Source organism: Halictus rubicundus, chromosome 10, assembly GCF_050948215.1.
Source record: "Halictus rubicundus isolate RS-2024b chromosome 10, iyHalRubi1_principal, whole genome shotgun sequence".
Taxonomy (NCBI): Eukaryota; Metazoa; Arthropoda; class Insecta; order Hymenoptera; family Halictidae; genus Halictus; species Halictus rubicundus.
This window is the reverse complement of record NC_135158.1, coordinates 13,010,888-13,031,903: the sequence shown is the minus strand read 5'-3', so window position 1 is coordinate 13,031,903 and position 21,016 is coordinate 13,010,888. Positions and strand designations below refer to the sequence as shown.

The 21,016-nt window shown below is 47.9% G+C and overlaps 1 protein-coding gene across 1 annotated transcript; it reads right to left on the bottom strand.

Annotated features, from left to right (window-relative positions):
* Positions 1-33: 33 nt before the first annotated feature.
* Positions 34-21,001, bottom strand: LOC143357646 (uncharacterized). Its single transcript, XM_076794168.1, has 5 exons — positions 1,200-21,001; positions 771-972; positions 574-705; positions 289-488; positions 34-219 (listed from the first exon to the last, which is right to left on the bottom strand). Exons 1-5 carry the CDS (start codon positions 1,321-1,323, stop codon positions 53-55), a joined length of 825 nt encoding a protein of 274 aa, XP_076650283.1. The 5' UTR covers positions 1,324-21,001; the 3' UTR covers positions 34-52.
* Between the last annotated feature and the right edge of the window lie 15 nt (positions 21,002-21,016).

Below are 21,016 nucleotides of genomic sequence, written 5' to 3'. Positions count from 1 at the left end.
TGACGTTCGGTTTTGAAATAAATAGTTTCGCAACAGGTTCCGCTCTTTAACATTAAACGTCGTCTTGAACCTGATCGAACAAAGCCATCGCCTCGTTCGCTTCTACCAGCGGCAAGATGAACCGTCGATTCTGCAGAAGGGCCTCCTCCTCGTGGAGCGAATTCGCGGGAGTGCTGGGCCAGTCGAATCCAACAGTCTTCTTCTTCTTCTTTCCCTTGCCTGAAACATTGATCTTTTGATCCAAACAATAAAGTATTTATAGAAGAATTATTTCTAGATTTACAGTACCTGTCGGCCTTCTCATATCCCTGAACACGTTGTGAACCTCGAATGTCCTGCGGAGTTCCACGTTGAAAGGCGACGTCGAAGGTTCAGACATTTTCGTTGGCCGCGGCCTTCTGATACGGAATGGCACCGGATAATGCTGCACTTCTATCTGCTCCACAAAAACCGTGTGGACCAACTCGTACCTGAGCTCGTTAGCGTACCTGTTCGACGAAAAATATTTCCATTATCCTCCTACACAAGATTCGTTCATAACAAAAGACGAGAAGATTCAGGAAACAAGTTTACATGTCGTAGGTAGACTCCATCAAGGCGTCCAAGGCGACTAGCGGGTCCACGTCGCTGAGGAACGGTTCAAATTCATCTTCTCCGTTACTCGAAAATGACCCTTTCTTGTCTACTATGCTCTTCGATGTCCTGGATTACAAAAGCGCAGCGAATCGATCGGGTACTCGCACCGAATCGCGAGACGAAAGTGGATAGACTACTTTTTCATCGAAGTTTGCTGGAAGTCCTCCAGAGCTGCATCTTGGTCGTCCTTTCTTTCGTCCACGTCGGTTTCCTCCGGTTTTTCCCACTCGATTTCGTCCCAGTAAGGACACCGATTCTTTTCGGATATGTTATTCGCTGCCTGGTGAAACAGCTCCTTCATCAGCCTGATAAACTCCTCGCGCGGGAGCTTCTTCTCTGCGAATCGACACAAGTTTAACGTTCGCTATCGGAGCGATGCTATTCTAAGTCCAGAGATAATGATGAAAGTCTTGCCAGTGTTCCTAATAATGCCGAGAATCATACAATCGAATAAGAACCGCTGTTAAATCGAGGAATCTACAGCACCTACTTTACAGTACGGTTAAGGAGAAATTTTGTACGATATTTTGGAAATGAACGTGTTAAAAATCGTGACAGGTTACCTCGAATGAGCATCATCTCCCCAGCAAGCCAGCTGACCAGTACGCTCAAGTAATTTTCGTCGAGGTTCGTCCTGTGTTTGAGAACCTGAAGCGCCAGGGTATCGAGGAACCAGAAGGCCGCCATGTTGGTCTCGTAGTCGTCGATCCCGAGAGCATTTCCCAGCAATCTACAGAAAGAGGAGAGAGTTCTACGGGTTGCGGATCCGAGCGGCGAGACTCGACCGAAGAAAATTCTAACTCGATCAGCTCCGGGGGTTCCGGCTCGTCCGCGATTGCGATTTCGATCGGTGTGCCGCGCAAGCTCCTCAACTTCGCGGGAAGGGTGTACAAGAACTTGCTGGCCGAGCCACCGGAAACTTCTGGCTGATCGACTGGATTCCCGGCTCTCTACAATTTTCGGGGTCTGCTTTGAGTTTCGGGATCGGAGCGAAGTTTCCGCGCGCGCCTGGGACTTGGACGCGCGACAAGACCGGATGCCGCGAGTTCTTCCGGAAAGTTCGATCGGCACGATCCCGCGATCGAATACTCAACCTCGTCCCCGAGTCCTTCCGATCTGCTCTCGTCCCCGATGCTCTTCGAGTCCGCCATCGTTTCCGGTAACGCGTCGAGGAAGTAACGTCGCGAAACAAATCGAGCGGCGTCTGTTCCGAGAAGAACCGAGGAGTCGGCGCGCGGTAGCAATGAAAGAATCACAGAAGACGAAAGAACGGCTCGTTTATGTTTGTTTGTTTTTTTTTTTATTCATTGGTTTTATTTTTTAATTTTTTTTTCCATATTTTGTTCAATATTTTCAGAAAATAACACTCCAAAGCGAAAAAACCGTATATTCTCACCAATCCCAATGTGTGTATAATATATATATTATACTTCTCATATATAATATATATGTATATATATATAATATATATATAATGTATACTTTTATACTTTATATATAATAATATTATGTAGAGTAGCGCACACTTTAGACTGTTATGTATCGATACCGTTTTAATAATTTTATCGATAAATTACAAATATTGAAAAACATGAAACAGACACAACCGGCGGGGACGCGGGGATTTTCGCGTACTTCTCTTATTCTCGAGGGTCGAGGGACAACGTTATCTTTCGTGCGGAGAACAGTGAAAAAATGATCGTTTCGTTTCAGCGTGGCCGCGTTTTCTCGCCGCGACACCCGTTTCCCTTTTTCTGCTATTTTTTTCTCCCGATTTGCGGATTCTCGGATTCGATTTGATTTGTATCGGCGCTCGACGTCGCGCGGTCCACGGTCGATCTCGAGAAAGAGATCGATTAGAAGGAAGCCCGAGCCTCGAGCTCGAGAGGGAAGAATCCGACAAAGTCCGACAGAGTTTGACGAGGACGACACGGACCCGAGTGGTGTCCTCGAGGTCTACGCAGCGTTTCCGCTCCTTCTCCTTTTGGTCGTTCTCTTTATGTTTTTTCTTGTTTTCTGTTTTGCTATTTTTCGGGAAAAAATCGGAGACCGACCGAGGGGAAACGGGAAACGCGAGCTGCTAGCATGATCGCGCTCCGCCCGCCTCAATTCGGGATTCTATTAAAACAGCTATAATATTACACGAGTCGCTGAAAAATCCCCGAGTCCCGGCGCGACTGACATTTTTTTTTGTTTATTTATATATTTTCACACCGAAGTCAGAAAGGCAATACGCAGTATGAACTTACTTAGTACATTTGTGTGTGTATGTGTGTACGCGTATGTGTTTGTGGCTTTTACAACTATTTTCTTTTCATCCATTGTTTTACTTCTTTTTTTTTTCTTGTATCTCTCTGTCTGTCGACTGTATCTTTTTATTTTTCTTTTTTGTTCTCGTGTGTTTCTTTTCGTTTTTTCGTTTCCCTTGAACTGTTTCCTTCGCTGATTGTTTATTGTTGTTTGCTGCTGCTGCTGTTGTTGTTTGATCGTTTCTGTTTTCATGTTTTGTTCATTGTTTCTGTGTGCTCGCTTCCACGCGTTCCTCCTTTGCTTCCTCGGTAATCTAAAAATCTTCTCTGGTTTCTTTTGTTTCCCCTCTACGGTTCGACGATCGCGTCTACGCGCAATCATTTTTCTCGTGTTACTATATCGATCAATTTGTTACTTTTTTACCTTTCTTTTTTTTTTGTCTTTAAATCTTTTTGTCTCCCTTGGACCTCTTCGCTTTCAGCGTTACTTTCCGGTGCCTTTCCTTCTTTCTTTTGTTTCCCTTCTCTGGTTCTTTCGGTCGCGTGAACTTCTCTCTATCTCTCGTCCGTTTAGTTACTTTAGCTTGTTCGTTTGTTCGTACGTTCGTTCGTTCGTTTGTTTGTTCGTTCGTTCGTACGTTCGTTCGTTTCGTCTTCCCCCGTTCTTCCCGAGTCTCGAAAATCGTTCCGGAAATACGTGAGAATAAGAGAGGGAGAAAGGAGAGAGAGAGAGAGAGAGAGAGAGAGAAAGGGGAGAAAGAGAGAGAGAGAGAGAGAGAGAGAGAGAAGAGAAAGGAGCGTAAGAGGAGGGTGCTCTCGGAGGGGTATCAAGGAGAGAAAATCGTATACAGACGTAGCCAATGAAAAGTCAAACTGAAAAACATGAAAAATCAACGGACCAATGAAAACTGGAAGAAGATGAAATTATAGTAGAAGTAGATGAAGAAGGTGGGATTGAGGAAAGTGCAGCGATTTCGAGTGATTCTTTTCCGCTTTTCTCCTCTTCGGGTTTCCATCCGGTCTCTCGATCGACACAGACCCTCTTCCCATAAGAAAGCAATCGAAATCGCGAAAGAAAGAAGAAACCGCATATTCAGCAACCTAGAGAATCCGGCGAAGCGCAAAATCAAAAAACAAAACCGAGGAAATTAAATATTTTCAATCGATTTTATTGAAAATAATACAACAAAATATCTCATAATAATAATAATAATAATAATAATAATAATAATTAAAAATAATTAATAATTAATGATACGTACTGTTCCTACACGATCTCTAAATAATCATGTCTTAAAACGTTGTTTAAATAATAATAATATTATCATCGGCATTAATCAATGTAATAAAATAATAATAAAGGCAATAAAGTTAATAATAATAATAATAATAATTATATCATAGAATAATGCATCAATAAACAAACTTAATAATCTAATTATTGGTTAATGATTCGTCATCGTCCTCGATCGCTATCAATGGATCTTTTTCTTTACCTAGTCATTAATAATGGATAATTAATTAATTCATTAATTAAATTACACGTTGCTTGGATATGCACATAGAGATATAAAGTCGTTTTTGGTCCCACCTAACTGCAAACGTTATATTCATACAACAATTTTTTTTGTTTGTTTCTTGTTGTCGCATGGATCGCTTTACATGTATATGCATGTGTGTGTATGCGTGTGTGTGTTTGCGTCCGTGTTCATCGTGTGTCGACGCGTGTATTTACGTGTCTCTTACCGCGTGTGTGTCTGTAAATGTGTGTATGTATATTTGTGAACTTGTAGGTATTCGTTACGTGTGCCCGTGTTGCGAAAAAACTATTGGTTTAACTATCGGTAAAGCTGTCGTTTCTCGAAAAAGGTTTGTGATCGCGTATACACATGACAATGTTCCTTTCGCCCATTCGGAATCGCCGTTTCGCTTTTCTCCGTTTCCGTTCCTCGCTCATCGTCTCTCTCTCTCTCTCTCTCGATCTGTTTCTCCGGCCGTGGATCTGTTGTCAGAAAAAAAGAAGAAGAAACACGAAAAAATGGAGAAAACGAACGGAAACCGAGAAAAGACGTTCCGATCGTCTCGGTGCCGACGATGTATCGCGACGGGAAAGCAACATCCTCCGTCGGGGCGCCGACGGACAGTCTCGACATTGTTTCCCGTTGTTTCCCTTTCCTACGTCCACGAACGAAACGTTCGCTCCTTATCGCTCGCAAGGATCGTAAGATCGCAAGATCGCGAAGATCGCCGAAACGGTGTTTCTGCTTTTCCGTGTATATGTGTGTGTGTGTGTGTGTGCTCTCCGTGGTGGCGATCGATCAACGAGAGAGCGCGTCCCGCTCGGGGCGTGTTCCTTTCCAATTTCCCCGAAAGAAGAATATAAGAAGAATAAGAAAGTAAAAAGAACATCTCTCTACAACTGGCATTTCGTTCCGCTTTTTTCTTTATAGATTACGCACGCTTAAGATACCTAATAACATTACTCTCACTAGACACATCACCGTGCGAAGATTAAAAACACTCGCTCTTCCACGATAACACATTTGCTTACAGCCAATCGAGAGAATTTCGTCACGCCCGCCGTTATAACCTAATTTGATCTTTCTCGTTAAGGCTAGGATACGCGAATTTTTTACTTTACAATTTCGCCAACGAATACTGCTCTGTATCAGTCGCATAGTTTTTCTATCAGCCTGCTGCCGGTCCTCGGCCCGAGTCGAGTCGTTCCCTTTTTCCCGCAGCTTCGATCCTCTTCGATTTGATCTTTTTGCTCTGCGTTTAAATGGCCTTTTACCCTCGAACTCCCCCCCCCCCCCCCCCGGCGCGATCCAACGAATCTCCAGGAGAAGCTTCTTCCAGGGAAGCAAGGGAACGACACGCTCTCGGGCCAGACCGCACGTCGGGTAATAATGCCAGTTGTACACTTCCTCGGAGACGAGTCGTCCGCTCTCGAGGGAAACCGTGCGCTCCGGTCTCGGGCCGGTCTCGGTTTTCGGGCTCGATCCGTCGGCGAACGCTGCAGGACCAAACGGGACTGAATCAAATTTCCCTGTACGCAATCCCGGCCCGATCGCACGGAATGTTCGCGATTTACAAAATACGGTGAGAACGTCATGGAGCGCGCGCTTTCCCCTTCGTCTCTGTGTCCGGCGACCGTCGTGGACGATCGACGACGCGTTCCAAGATCGAAGATCGTCTTCCTTCGCGTGGTCGATCGTCCGGACGGCCGGCTCTCGCATCGTTAACATATTTCAAATAGTATAACCTCACAACCATTTTGACAACAATCAACCTTCAACAAAAGAGCGTCCTACATCAAAGAATCTTTAAAAAATGCGTCGGCCAGCGAATCGACTCCCGGCGTTTCTTCTTCGCTTCTATATCTCTTTCTCGTGCGTTTTCTCTAGTCTCTCTCTCTCTCTCTCTCTCTCTCTCTCTCTCTCTCGCTCGCTTTCTCGCAGCGTTCGCGGTTTCGTTTTACTCCCGGTGGCCGGAAGTGGAGTTTGCCGGCCGACGTATCACATGTTTCAAAGCTGCGAACCACGTACTCGCGACTCGTTCGTCACTCGTCATTCCTCCACTCTCATTCGCGATTCGCTCGAACGCGATTCAAAAGAATGCCCAAGGTGTGTCTTTTCTATCTCGCTTCTCGGGGAAGATCCGCGCGTAAACGAACCGGCTGCGAGTCGAACAACTCTTCTAGGTCTCCTAATCCCCCTTAACAGCGTCGATGGAATATACATGTGATCAGCGCGGACTCGCAATCGGGTTCGTTTTTATGGTCGCTGGATCTTCCGCGGGATTCCGGGACGCCGGATCGATCCGGATCGATCGGCAGATCCGCGGTCCAAGCGATCAACAAAAGTAACGTTTACTAATTACAATCGATTTAAAACGATACTCCTAATCGCGCTACGATTACGTACGACAACTCGACGGTACTCTGTACAACTGCGAGTCCCGCGTCTCGCTTTTTGGAAAAGCGTGTCCCTCCGCGAATGAACTCCGGCATTGTTCGGTGGAGAACGTTGTTCGCCGATGACGCGTACGCGCGAAATTTTTATGTGTATGCGTATGCGTGTGTGTGTGTGTGTGTGTGTTCGTGTACGGATTCGTGTACCGTATTGAGGTATGCACGGGCTCTACACGGTGTTTTCCGTCTCGTGATCGATCCCGCTCTGTTCCTCGAACGTGCTCCCCCGCGTCGATCTGTGATTTTGTTTTCTTCTCGCGGAACGGGTGAAAAAGGAAAAGCTTTCGAAACGAAAGAGGGTGGTGCGAGCCTCCGGCCGAAACGGACAGATAAAGAGAGATAAGGGTTGATGACAGAGATAGAGGAGAGGAGAAAATAGGAGAGAGAGAGGGAGAGAAAAGGGCCGGGATCTTCGGCTCGCACTCGGACATACTGAAACTGAAAGGGCCCTCTCCCCCCTCCCCAACCCCCTGTCCCATATCCCACATTCCCATCCCCCTCCCCAAAAACCGAGTGTTCGATCGAACGCTACGCCCTCGGCTGATTAGCCCCGAGCGGCTCGCGAGATTAATTAATCGTCAACGAGATAATAAGCGACGCGCACGCGGCGCGAATCGTCGCGAGGCTCCTTTGCGCGCGCAAAGAGGACGCCAGCGCGCGCGCGCACGTCGCCACGATATTATTTCATATTGTATATATACAAACGAGCACGCACCTACGCGCCCGTACGCGTTTGTATATACATAAACGACAGCGCCTACCGCCATAAGAACGACCGATATAATCGATATAGAATCATCGCGGTGTAAACAATAAATGGCGACACGTATTATATCGAGAGGTCTCGTATTCTTTCACATTTTTTCACATTTTTTTTACTTCCTCTTTATATATAATATATATATATAATCTATGTAACGCTTTGGACGCGCCTTAAACTCCTCCCTTTCGATACGAAACGATAATATATAACTGTAAAATCCATGTGGAATATAAAAAATATTCTCTCGACGTTTCCTACCTAACTATATGAAACACTGCGCTAAGACTGTATACTTCGTTACGAAACGTATATGCGCGAGCGCGTCTGTGTTCGTGTCCGTGTATGTACGTACGCACGTACCTACGTAACGCACGCACGTACGTACGTGTGTCTGTCTGTCTGTCTTCTTCAATGGGCCCGTGTGTTTTTATAATGTGTGCGTGAACGTGTTTCGCGTGTAGCTTTCGTCACAGTGTTGCTCGGTATACTTGTGTTCCATCAGTCGTATATCGGTGTATCTCTCCGTTTTCTGTACCTGTGCCTGTGTACGCGTGTACGATCGTGTGTACGAACGCTTGTAGCGCGCGTTAGTGTGTGTGTGTGTGTGTCGCGTGTGTATGTTCGTTTTCTCAGCTTTACGCGCGATCTTTCTGCTCGAGCTTGCGAGAAAGAGTTTTACGTCTAAGGGGCGAGGGCGACCCGGGGTCCGGATTCCGACACGTATACCTGACCGTAGCGCTCATCCCGCTAACCGAACCCGCGACCATTCCTCCCGAGGGAAACGTCGGGAAACCCTCCCGGGGGGAAACGCGGGCAAACGCCGGACCTTCGTCGCGCCTCGGCCCGTATACAAGGGTCTCTTAACTTTTACGAGAGATATGCTGCTTTAACGAAACAGGGCTGAAACAAGATCGGGGGACGGGGGGGGGGGCAGGTACCATCGGGAGCCGAAAAGTTACGGGACCTTACGGGGGGCGAGAGCAAACTACTCGGTTCGCTTGTCCCTTCGGCGCTCAACACCTTGGCTACGGGAAATTTGCGAATGAAACTCGAAAAATCAGCATCGAGCATGAAATTCGGGCTCTTTTATGCCGATCAACCGATACTGATCCCTAGGACCCTCCGTCCCCAAGCTGTTAAACCGCGTTTCCCCCCCGATAGGGGAACCTCCGCGAACCAATCGCGGTCACTTAACCCGAACCTCTTAGGCTGCCGATGGTATCAGGGACAGGGGCACTACGGCAGAATGCGAGAGAATGCGTGGGGCCCGGGCCCGAAGGTACGAACGTTCCTTAACCCTTCTAACGCGTGCAGAAAACGTTTACGTGTTTACAAGTTGCATTGTACTCGACGAGCAATTACGAGAGAAGAATGGGAACGAGATGAGATAGAAGAATAGAGAGTGAAATCTTCCTGTGAACTGAATGTCGGCTACGTTCAAGGGATGTGTCTTTTGTTTGTGTGTGTGTGTGTGTACATGTGTCGTGTCCGATCCGCTTGTCGGAAGTACACGGCACTGGGCGGCCGCGGTCTTCCCTCGTTAGCGTCGCGTTCTCATCCCCGTACGCGATCGAGTCAGCCGATAGGAAACTGGTGTCCACCGTTTGACGGCGACGCTAACGAGGGGAACACAAGGGGGAGTATTCTGACGTCTTTATCCGCGGGACTACCTAAGGAATAAGCTTCCGGCGAGCTGGGAAAGCTACGCTTCGCTCCGTTTACTTTACAAGAGACTTTACACGAGACTTGCTCTGTCGCGATTAGACGAGAGTTCCGCGTCGATTTCTTTTCTTTTCTTTCTTTATTTTTTTTTTTTTTCTGGAACATGGGACGACGAATCGCGAAAGGTCTCGGCGAACGCTCGATAACAGGCCGCCAGGCAACCGGAGCCCCGAGGACGAGCGGTTATCGAGCGTCCGCCGTCGCTTTTTCGGTACACGGGTTTCGATCGTTCCGAAACGAAGGGAACGGAACGGGGGTCGCGGACCGAGGGCCGCGTTCGACCGATTTCAACCCTGATCGAGCAACCTAAGCATGATCCTACGATCGGCGCCTAAGCGGAAGGGGGTCCTGTGTACCGTTCGGAAAGCTCGACGAAGGGAAAACAGCGTGTGTGTCTGTGGGGACTCTAGAGAGTTTAGTCGTCGCGTCGTAATCGCAGCATTCGAGAGTGGCTTTTTGTACGTGTCTGTATGTGTGTACGTGTGGCTCAGTTTACAGAAAGTGATGTGTATACGTCTACGCGGTATGTACAAGAGGTCGATCTCTAAACCCGACGTTCGGCAAACACCGCGTCGGTGTTCGCGCGATTTATGCCCAAAATTAGATTTACGGTTAATTAACGGTGGTATTCGCGCCCTCGCCGCGGCGTAAGCAGCGCGGAAACATATCTCTCCTGCGCGAGAAAAACGACGGAATGTCAACGGAACTATTTCATGTTCTTTCGTCTTTAATGCTGCTGCTGCTGCTGTTGTTGTTGCTCCTGGTTTTTGTTCGTTCAACTCGATGTTCGTCCGGCGAATTCGCGATCCGAGAACGAAGAGAGGGAACAACGGGAAGAACCGTGGAATCGGCGGCGACCAAACGGGAGCACGCGATCTTCCTCGCGAACTTTTCGTTACGCACGGTCATTCGGTACGCGAGGCGGTTAACGGACCGTTCGACCGTCGATCGATCTTCCGGCGAGCGTCTCCGAGCCTCGAACGAGAGCCGCAGAGTCAGAAGGAGAACGAGAGAGGACATAAATGCGACGGAATGATCCTGGAATGACCAAAGCACCGGCTCAGAGAGAACGGACGATCGAACGGCGTTAATGTCTCTCGACGATTTTGATCGCGTATGTCGTAAAAAAGGAACGTATAAAAACAGCCGGACCGACCGATTTTCGTGGGCGTGTCCTCGAGGAAATTTGACGGGCCGAGATGCTCCGGGAGAACGAGGAGTGACGACAGAGGAGAGGGAGAGAGAGAGAGAGAGAGAGAGAGAAAGGTAAGTACTTGGAGCGAAGAAAGTCTCGCGAGAAAAGAGGATCGAGAAATCTTTAACGTCCGCGGAAGAAACTAACGACGAATGGGAGGTGCTCGCGCGCACACGAGGGCGTGCAACGCCGCAAAAACCAGACGAGTCGAAGAATTGCACTTGGCTCGGGGTCCCGACGATGACGAGAACGAATCACGGTAATGACAACGATAAGTACTGTCCGTTGGTCGACGATCCCAACAGGAACGAATTCGCGAATCGAACGTCCTAACGATCGAGATCGTGCTCCGTTCGCGTTCGGCATCGAAAAAATCAGGGGCCTGCCCCTTTGTTCCCTCTTCGGACTCTTTAACACTCGGAAGACGGACGGTCTCGACGATCGTACACGTGGCAATCTCGAATTCCGTTTAGACCGGTTTTTTTTTTTAAAACATTTTCAATCGTATTTTATCTAGATCCATCGGTCTTCTCGTTGCGTCCAATCGCACAACTTTCGATTGAAATTCATCACCGGGAGCTGAATAATTAGGCGACGCGTTCAAGGAGCACTGGGTCCGAATGGACCCGGGTGCCGCCGTCCAAGTGTTAAGATCGCGATCGTTCCCGCGTGTTCCCACGATTCCCCGCGCTGCTTCCCGACGATCACCAAAAACGCGCTCTTTTTCTATCGTAAAACCTCGCGTTCCCCTTTCTCCATTCTCCATTTTGTTTTGTTTTTTTTTTAAGAGCATATAAAAAGTCGTGTGGCACATTGACGGTTGGAATGTTATCATTGTTTCATTAAATTTATAATAAGAATCATAATAATTAATAATAGTAGTAATATAGTACTTCTTTGCTTGTTATTAATAATATTCTTTTATGTATGTTTAATAATAATAATAATTAATAATATATATATATATAATATATATATATAATATATATATACCTTTTTTGTTTATTATATAGTAGTTTGTTTCCTCTGCACTTAGCGTTTATATTCTGTGCTGACTGCGGGTTTTGATTTGAGGGGACTTTCGCCGCCGGTGCCGGTCACGCGATCGGTGCCCGTCGCCGGTCACACCACCGTTCCGTCGTCCACCGTCGTACACCGATCGATCGAGAGATCGTCGACGGTGCCGAGGAGACGGACGACGGACGGACAGGTTCCGTCGAAGGTGATTTTAAAGACGACGATTTTGTTCGCCGAACGACGAGAAACCGAGTTCGCGCGGGCTGCCCGGGTGCGATCCTGTATATTTTTGTTTTTTTGTGTTTTGCATTGCTCTTCGTGGCATCTGCATTCGCGTTGATCACTGCTGGATTATGTGAAATATGTAGAGATTATTATTTTTTTTTTTTTTTAGTTGGCTGTTCTCGTCGCGGCTGGGACGCACGGTCCCGCGCTCGGACAGAGAGAGTTGTCTATTGTTACTGCTTGTGTGTTGTTGCCGGTTGTATTTTGTTGGTCGCGGCCCGGGTGAGTATGCAACCCGGGTCACGCGCGGGATCGGCGATCGGACGATTTTATTCTTCGACGCCGCTCGACTGGGACATCGAGGGATGCTCTTATCGACACTCCCTCGACGAACCTGATCTCTCGCCGCTCCCCGGCTAAGCGTGCTCCCCGCGACTCGCCGGGGAGACGTACAAGCGGGGAGGGCCGGTGTACGAAACACCGTTGTTGTCCGTTCGCGTTCTTCTTGTCTCTACAGTCGAAGATGAGAGCACCGAGCGGCGTCCGTCGCGAACCGCGACCCGCAATTAACTGCAAGGAGACGACTGGTATCGGGAGGCTGCAATATTGTTGTAGAGCTGTATGTAGAAAGCAGACTGCGTGTACTGTTTTATTTATTATTATTATTATTATTTTTGTTTTTATATATAGAACTTCTGGTATCCATGGTATTTTGGCTGAGTGTCGGCTGAGTGTGCGTGTGTTTGGTTCGGAAATGCGGGCGAATTCCCAAAGAGCGTTTGCCATACGGTTTGTCCGGAGGGGTGTTCTGCTCGTGTTGTGGATGGATGGCGATAATATCTGTTCGATATGGGATTTGTTATGGTGCGGAGGAATCGGGGGGCAAATGGGGGAGTTTCTTTCTTTCCTCGGATGATCCGATTATGGATTCGCAATAGTTTCTTCGTTTTCCTTAATTTTAAACCATTTTCGCTCGCGATCGGTCACTTTAAACTTTTCAAAAACTCTGCAGCGTATCGAAAAAACACCGCCCCGCTTTCGGAGTCTGGCCTGGCCTGGCCCGGCCTCGCCTCGGCGAACTGTATGTGTGAAAAACCGCGAACCGGAAGCGAGGAGGCAAGCGGAATCGGCTGCGCTCGGCGGCGGAGAGAGAAAGAGAGTTCTCCTCGTATACATACGTAACCCGCGTCGCTCGGACGCGTGTCTTTTGATTAATTTCACCGGCAGTTCAGCGTACTTGGTCCGTAACTAGTTGGTCGTACCTTGAATTTCCGGCGCGTGCGTTTCGGAGTGATTTTGGTATAGACAGGTTTGATTGAAGCACCGAGAGGCTACACCACCGCGACGCGCTCCTCGCTCCTCCATGTTCGCGTCGCGTCGCCCCGATGTTCGAGGGTCCGTTAACGAGCCGAATTAACCAATCGTTTCGACGCGCCGCGGAATGCTTCTAATTACGATAATTATTCGGCGATAGGATCGATGGTTCTCGTCGCGATCTCGCGGCGAGCCGCGACTCCGCGACGAGAAACGCGGACCGTGGTCGATTTTTCACGATTAATCGGCGCGCAACGGACACGATCGTCCTTGGGGCTCTTACCATTCGGATATTTCGAGTTCGTTTAACGAGTAGATTTAAGCCAATTTCAAACAGTGGAATCGCAAGAGATATTAAAGACAATTGTCCTATTCTTTTCCATGTATCAGGACTGTTAAGGGTGGAAACACTCTTTACTAATGGATGCAGAAAATTTGGATTTTGGATAAAGGTCGGCAGTCTAGTATTGAGTAATCCGGACAGTTAGAGCCCCGATCGTCGATGAACGTTCGTCGGATGGTTCGCCAGGGTACGCGATCAGGCCAGGCTCGAGCACGGTGACGGTACAAGTAGAAAACCGAAGAGAAACGGAAACAATACGATATACAAACAACTAAAGCGCCAAACTACGAGTACTACCGGTGCTAACTACGTAGTACCAGCGCCGTTTTGTTTACCTAATCCCTACTAGTCGAAACGCCTAGGCTTAGCCAGTGCCGCGAGAAAGCCCGGACGCAACCGTCTCCGATCGCGCGTCGGCCGCGATACTTCGCGGTGAATGAGATCCGCGACCGACAAGGACGCATCGCTCTTTTTAGCCGCGGACAAGACCGACGACGCGTGTTCGCTCCTTAAACCTCGAGATAGGAACATGAAAGTAATTTCGACTCGCGTTATTTATATGGAACAAGAAGTAATTGTACTTTAAAGAATACATCACCTTTTGATGGACGAATAATATATGTATATGTATATGTATACCTTTTACCACGACGAGCTTCGCGTGTACGCCCGTTGACACTCGGTTCGCGTGCTAAAACGCGCAGCGATCGCGATCGATAATAATAATGATGGTAGTCTTTCTTTTTTCTTTTCTTTTTTTGTTGTTATTGTTTTTGTTCGAGTTTCCCGGAGAGTTTGTTCGCGTTTACGCGGGGGCTGAATCTCTGGGCGTCGCGACGCGACGAAATCGGAATTTAGACGATCGAGCCGGGATTTTCTTGTAGCTTTTTGGAGAGCAGTCGGTCGGATGAGCGACAAGTTAGAAAAGATTCGATATAAAAGTTGAACGAACAGGTCGGACAGCGTCCGAAGAGGATCCACCGATCCGCCGACCGATCGTTAGCCGAAATAGTTCGCGGATCGCCGCCGCTGTCAGAGAATCGAGGGCGTTTATCGAGTTCGAGTTCGAGTGGCAGCGAGAGAGCTCGCTCGTTCCCCAAAGCTGTCGCGACTCGCGAGAGAGCTTTGCAAAGAAATCGGTGTCGGTCGCAATACGAGGAGAGTCCGCGATTCCGGCCGAGCGTGTCGGAGGTGTGGTCGGGCACCGGCTTTTCCCCGTCTTTTCTTGCCATTCTCGCGCTCAAATCTTTTCGATTTCTTTTTTTTTTTTGTTTGTTTGTTTGTTTGTTTCTCTCGTCGTATATCTCTATCTACCTATCTAGCTATCATTCTTCCGTTCTCGCGCGTGACCGGCGGCCAGGACGCGCGATTTTCTCCGAAAGACGATGGCCGCCGTCCACGCGGTCACGCGGTCACGCGTTTACAAGTAATATAGATATATATCGGTGTCGAGCCGGACGTCGAATCGACTCGAATCGACAAGGTGCTTTTGCCTCGCTTTTGTCTCGCTTTTGCCTCGCGCCCCGTTGAACACAATTCGGTAAGTTTGTCGCATTCCTCGTATACCATCGCGCGTATACGATTTGCCCGCTGCAAGCACGCGCCCCCAAATCCCAAAGCCTAAAGCCCATAGCCCAAAGCCCATCGCGAGGGCAGCGGCTTACACCCAGTTTTAGAGTCATTGCATGACTAGAGCCTACGAATTACAAGCTTATTAAAGCCAATTAGAATTAGGTACCAAGTTAGATCGACGGATCGCGGAAGAGAGACCGTCTCGGTGTGAACGTCTAGAAACGTCGGCCCGGGCGCACATCTTTTACTCTCTCCCTCTCCCTCTCTCAATCTATCTATCTCCTTTCTCTCAACGTTTTTCCCCATAACCTTTTCTTTTCATCACTGATTGTTCGATCCTCGATCGATCGCGTTCCCTACGCTCAACGGCCAAAATCCTTTCTCCCGTCCGGTCGTACGGACCGGGCAATTTCTTCTGCGCCACGACGCCGACGTTGCCTTTTGATTAATGCGATGCTTTATACTTTCGGAAGAATTTCTCCACGAGGACGAGTCCCCGGAAACAACGCGCGAACGTTCGAGTATGGTCGAAACGATGTGTCGTATTTTATCGTCGATGCGACGTCGGCTTCTTGTGTGAATGTATCGGTGTCTGTGTATCTCTCTGTGGTGCGTGTACTTGTGTGAACGTGGAACGTGTATCTCTATGTGAACGACAGGCCAGCTCTTCGTTGATCACGAAAATCCCAACATTCGAGAATGCGTGAATTGAAAATAGAATTTAAAAAACGGTAACCTAGCGCGTAACAGTTCGTTTTCTCCGTTTTCCATCGACGTTTGGTAACGTGTACGTGTACGTGTGTGTGTGTGTTTGTCGTTTAGTGCGCGTGTGTAATTAGTGAAGAGTGTGTGTTTGTGTGTGTGTGTCGTTGCGTGTACAGTGTCGGTGTACCTAATTGCACTTATTCGACAAAACGGAACGTAAAAATGAACGCAAGATGGCGGCCGGACGGCCCTGGAACGTATACGGAGGTAATACACATTCTTTTACTTTTTTAAAATTTTCGCTTAAAGGTCGTCCAACTCGTTTCCGTCCCTGTCCTCTCTGTTCTCGCCCCGGCACACTCCCTCCCCACCCCGTTCCCTCGCGAACAACCCCCAGCATCGAACTAAACTTCCTGTTTACTGCTACGTAATTACATGCATACGTCGTTCGTTCTGTTGCGAGTCGTAAAAACGTAACGTCGAAACTTAGGCACAATTTGGAACTGTTTAGACCATTTTCTACACGATCCCCCTACCCACCCCCCGCAGTTTGCGTGCTCGCTGCTCCGAAAACTGGTGGTTGGCCGTCCAGCAACAGTCGCAACGTTCGGACGCGATTGCAGAACGGAAGTTGAAGAGTTTCGATTTGGAACTCTGGCGACTCGGGTCCTTCGACAACGATTTTCTTTTCTTTTCTGTTTTTATACGTTGAGGTAAAGTTTCGGGGGTTGTGGTTTTTCTCGCCAATGAACGGACCGAACGAGTCGATCGAGGACACCGGTCAGTTTTCAATAAGAGACCGAAAGCTCGCGAAAGCCTCGCGAGAGAGCGGCGTCGTAACTCGAAAACGATAGGAACGTTTCCGGCAAACGTTCGATCGGCTGGACGGCCATCCAATTTCCTCTCGCGGACGGGACACGCGAACAGTCCCCTCCCCCCATTTTGCTTCGAACCGTACCAAACGTGACGATACTTTGTGAGGTAGCTGATATTGAGCCGTTTCAGGGCCAATCGGACCAAATCTTCCAGTTTTCTCTTTTTTTAGTTTGTTTGTTTGTTTTTCTTTTCGGGGAAACTCGACGCGCCCGGAAACCGCTCTCGTCGTCGTTCGACGCCGTCAGACGGACAAACCGACGGGGAGAGGGTGGAAAAAGAAAAAGAACAATACGATCGAACGAACCGATCCAGTGGAATCGCGCAGAGGCCAGGAGTCTGAAGCCGCGTTGAAAGCTTTGGCACGCGCGCGCGTGCCGACATATTTACAATGTGTTTCGAAAGAGGAGAACGAGGTAACGACGCGATAGAAATTTCATAGTTTTCATCCGATAGACTAGGACTTTTCGAGAAACCGACGAAACAGCACAAGGTAATAAAAACGGGAATCATTGGGCCCGACTTTCCGAGCGACATCCGCCATCTTGGTCCCGTCTGACCACCGGTGTGGATAAAACGTAATTTCGCGATCTCGCTATTCTCCCATATTTTGTTTCCTTTGTTCGCTTGTTGGCTTTCAATTCGCTCTCTCTCTCTCCCTCTCTTTCGCTCTTTTTTTCTTTCTCTCCCACACTCTCGCTCTGTCTCCCTTTCTCTCCCTCTCTCGCTCTCCCTCTCTCTCTTACACAATCATTTTGTCTCCGCACACCGTAATTACAATAGTATTTTTCTTCATCTTTTTATATCCGTAATCTTATACATATACACTAGCTGGTTACAATAATTTGTGAAAAATATACATCAAAATTTTGTTACTTTTTACATCACAGATATTTTAATATAATATATCTTCTTTTAATTCTTAAAGATTTCTTTTCCTCCCGGTTTTTTTTTTTCTTTTTCGACCGATCCGTTTCTCGCCGGATCGTTTCAGCGTATCGCCCGCGACATAGAGGGAGACGACCGGAAGTCCTCGAACGAGAATCCTCTGCTCTTCCTGTCTACGGTCTACGGTCCTAGCGTTTCCTTTTCGTTTCGTTTCGTTTCGTTTCGTCTCCGATCAGCTATCTCCGACGACAGAATTTGTAAAACAGATTCCTGATTCCGCGAACGCCCGTGCACAATTTTAATCCCGGCTGTCGATTTCGCGTCCCGGTCCCGTCGTCTCCCCCGGAAAAAGGAAAAACGAAAATCGACACCTTTCCTACAGTCGCGTTCGCAACGATATCTGCCCTAAGCCCGCGCTCCTTCCCCGTCGAACAGAAAAGCAAAAGATAATTTCGATCCCGAAAATTTACCTAGAAGAAACTACGTTAACCAATGAACAGGTTTTTATCTCGATCGCCGATAGTGTCTCGAATCTCCTCCCCCCGCTCTTCTCTAAATTCAACTAATCATTCGATCTTGCCGACCGTTTAAGAGACGCTGCGGCAGACACGTTGACACGCGACTGTGTCACCGGAAAATCGTTACACGGCAGCCTCGTTAATTACGCCGTTAGCGCCGATCGTCCCAAATTGTCGCGATCCAACCGTCCCGTTCGAAAGCGAACGCGGACGAGACTCGTAGCATCTCGCGCGTCGAATCGATTTCACAGGAGTCGATCGCCTCTGTCGTCGCCGCGACCCCCAACCCTATATCGACCTCTGTTTACGCTTTCCCTTGTTTTTGTTTCTCTTTTATCTTTCCAAAGAAGAATCGTTGTGCGTTTAGTCGACGAGTCCGTTTCACCCGGATGAGAATTTCGAATCGGTTTTTCTACCGGTTGCTCTACTATACGAATTTCAATGGTGAATCGATGAATTGTGAATTTTGGACGACGAGGCTCGCCGACCTGCTTTCCGAATCGTGACGTTTAGAAGACTCGACCAGTTTCGCGGTCTTTCCGCGGAAGGAGGACGCGTTTCCTTCTTCTTGCGTTTCGTTTTGGTCGAGGAGAGTGGCAAGCGGCAAACGGCGCACTCATACTTCAGCCATCGAGCTTAGGGTCGACGCGGTGACACGGGAACCGACTCCCGAATCGGAGAACGTGAATCGAACGTCGCTACGTATACCTTCGTAACCGTAATTGAATTAACGACAATCATAGTGTGTACGCACGTTTTACAATCATCCGCACGATAAATATTCATTTTTTTTTTCACATCTAACGATAAATCTTTTCGTAAAGGGGGGTATATCGGGCATTGTTTCATACTCTTTTTTGCCTTGTTTTTTTTTTGTTTGTTTGTTCTCTCCATCGATTCATCTCTGGGGCGTGTGTGTGTGTCGGTGAAGATTGGTTCTCGCGGGGGGTGGGTTTGGGGATCGATTAGAAGGGGCGCGAGAGTTCGTTTTTGGGGGGGGGGAAGGTTTGGGGCGGGGGTGGTGATTGGAACGAGTGTAAGAAATATCATTTACCATTTTTCTGGTGTTTTGGTGCCTGGTGAACGTTTAGAAAAAGGTAATTTTCTTATCTTTCTCATCTTGCATTCTCTTTCTTTTTTTTTTTGTTTGTTTGTTTGTTTGTTTTGTTTTGTTTAATTCGAGGTATCGAGTAGTTAAGGTCACACCGAACACGATTTACACTTTGACGCGAAGCGGGTGGTCGGTCGGTGAGCGATTAGAAAGGGGGGTGAATCTTTGCTGGACACAGGGTAGAGAAGGAAGGTTTAAATTTACGTTTACACACAATCATGATTAGTGCTGCTTACTTGCTTGCTTGCTTCATCTCTTTTTCTCGCTTGCGTTCTCCGCGTTAGTCAGCTTGTATTCTCAAAGTTCTTCTTCGTTTTGACCTCTTTGCGTCGTTTCTTTCTTTTATCTCTCGCTTGCATCTTCGTTAACCCTAAGGAGACCTTAACGTTTACACTCAATAACTTTTTGTTTATCTTATTACGCGTTTTTATCATTTTATTCTGCTTCTGCTTCTTCTTCTTCTTCTTCATCTTCTCTGTTCGTCCGACGCGCTTCTCTCGCGTGGGCGCGCGCGCGTTTTCACCCTATCTTCCTCGCCTTTAGAAGAGAGTACTCGCACACCTCTTATTTAAATTCACGGTTTTTTTGCTTTAAGTTTAGGGGGTAAATTTTTATGTTTAGTTTCCAAAAAACACCGAGAGAGTAGCCTTGCTTACACGATTTACTTTTTTTGTCGAGTAAGGTATAATTTTTTTTTGGCGTTAATAAGGAATTTTTGCATATTTTTTTTTTTTTTTAAACACCGAACATACATGCCTTATAGTTTATGTACAGCCTAGAGTCTTTCAGTCGTTACTTTATTTTAAAGAGAGTCGTGACACAAGTGCGTGTGTGTGTGTTTGTGTCTGTGGATATAATCCTATCATCATCCTTTCGTTTCCTTTGTCCTTGCTTCTTTACGACCAACCGTTCGGTAAACGGTGTCCTCCTCGGCGCGTCGAGAGAAAGACGGAGGAAAAAATTTCGCGGTATCCGTCGCGTCGGAATCGCGAGCGTCGAATCGGCGTCGAGCGTCCCGTCGATCGACTCGTCGCATCCGACGAGCGACGACCGACGACGACTCGACGCGGCGTCCCTCGACCGAGGTCCTCGAACGGAAACGAGAACCGTGCGCGTCCTGCCTCGAATCCGTCTGAATCCGTCGATTTCGTTTTGGTCCAACCGCCTCTGCTCAAGCTACTTGTCGCCGTGTCTAGCGAAACGACGGAATCGCCTCGCGCGTGTCGTCACCTAGACGCGGAGAGCGTGTTCGTCTAGTCAAGGATCTCCTGTCGAACGAACGAATCCAGAATCCTCTAATCGAAAACCACGAGAAGATACCTCGATAGTCGCGCGCACGACGCTCACCTGATAAACCTTGCGAAAAAATTAGTCAAAACAGGAGGAACTGGCGTTCTTTTATCTTTTTTCTTCATCTTTATTTTCTTTTTTCTTTTTTTTTTTTTGTTCTGCGATTTCATATCGGTGGTCGCTCGAGAACACTCCTTCTCGTCGTCTATTTTGGTTTCGATATGCGATGAAATAGCGATACGATGCGATGCGGTACGATCCTTCCAAATTAGAGAACACCCTATATAGAACATGCTAAATGTCATCGTCGTCGTCGTAGTCGTCGTCGTTTTCGTCGAAACGATCGATAAAAGCTGTAGAAATTCGTTCGAACCTCTCTCGCTCCCCGACGGAAATCGCTTCGCGAGAACGTTCCCGGTGGTATGCGTAGGTATGTCAGTAGACGGCGTGTGGCTCCGCGAAGCGAAACGTTGTTTCCTCTTTTCGTAAACTCCGTTTTTGATGACTTTTCTTGGGAACGATGGCGGCAGATTATCCTTCGACTCGACCGAGGATCCGATCATCCACGCTTTCCTCGATCCGGTCGCGTGGGTTTCGTCGGCCGGGAGGAAAACGTGCACGG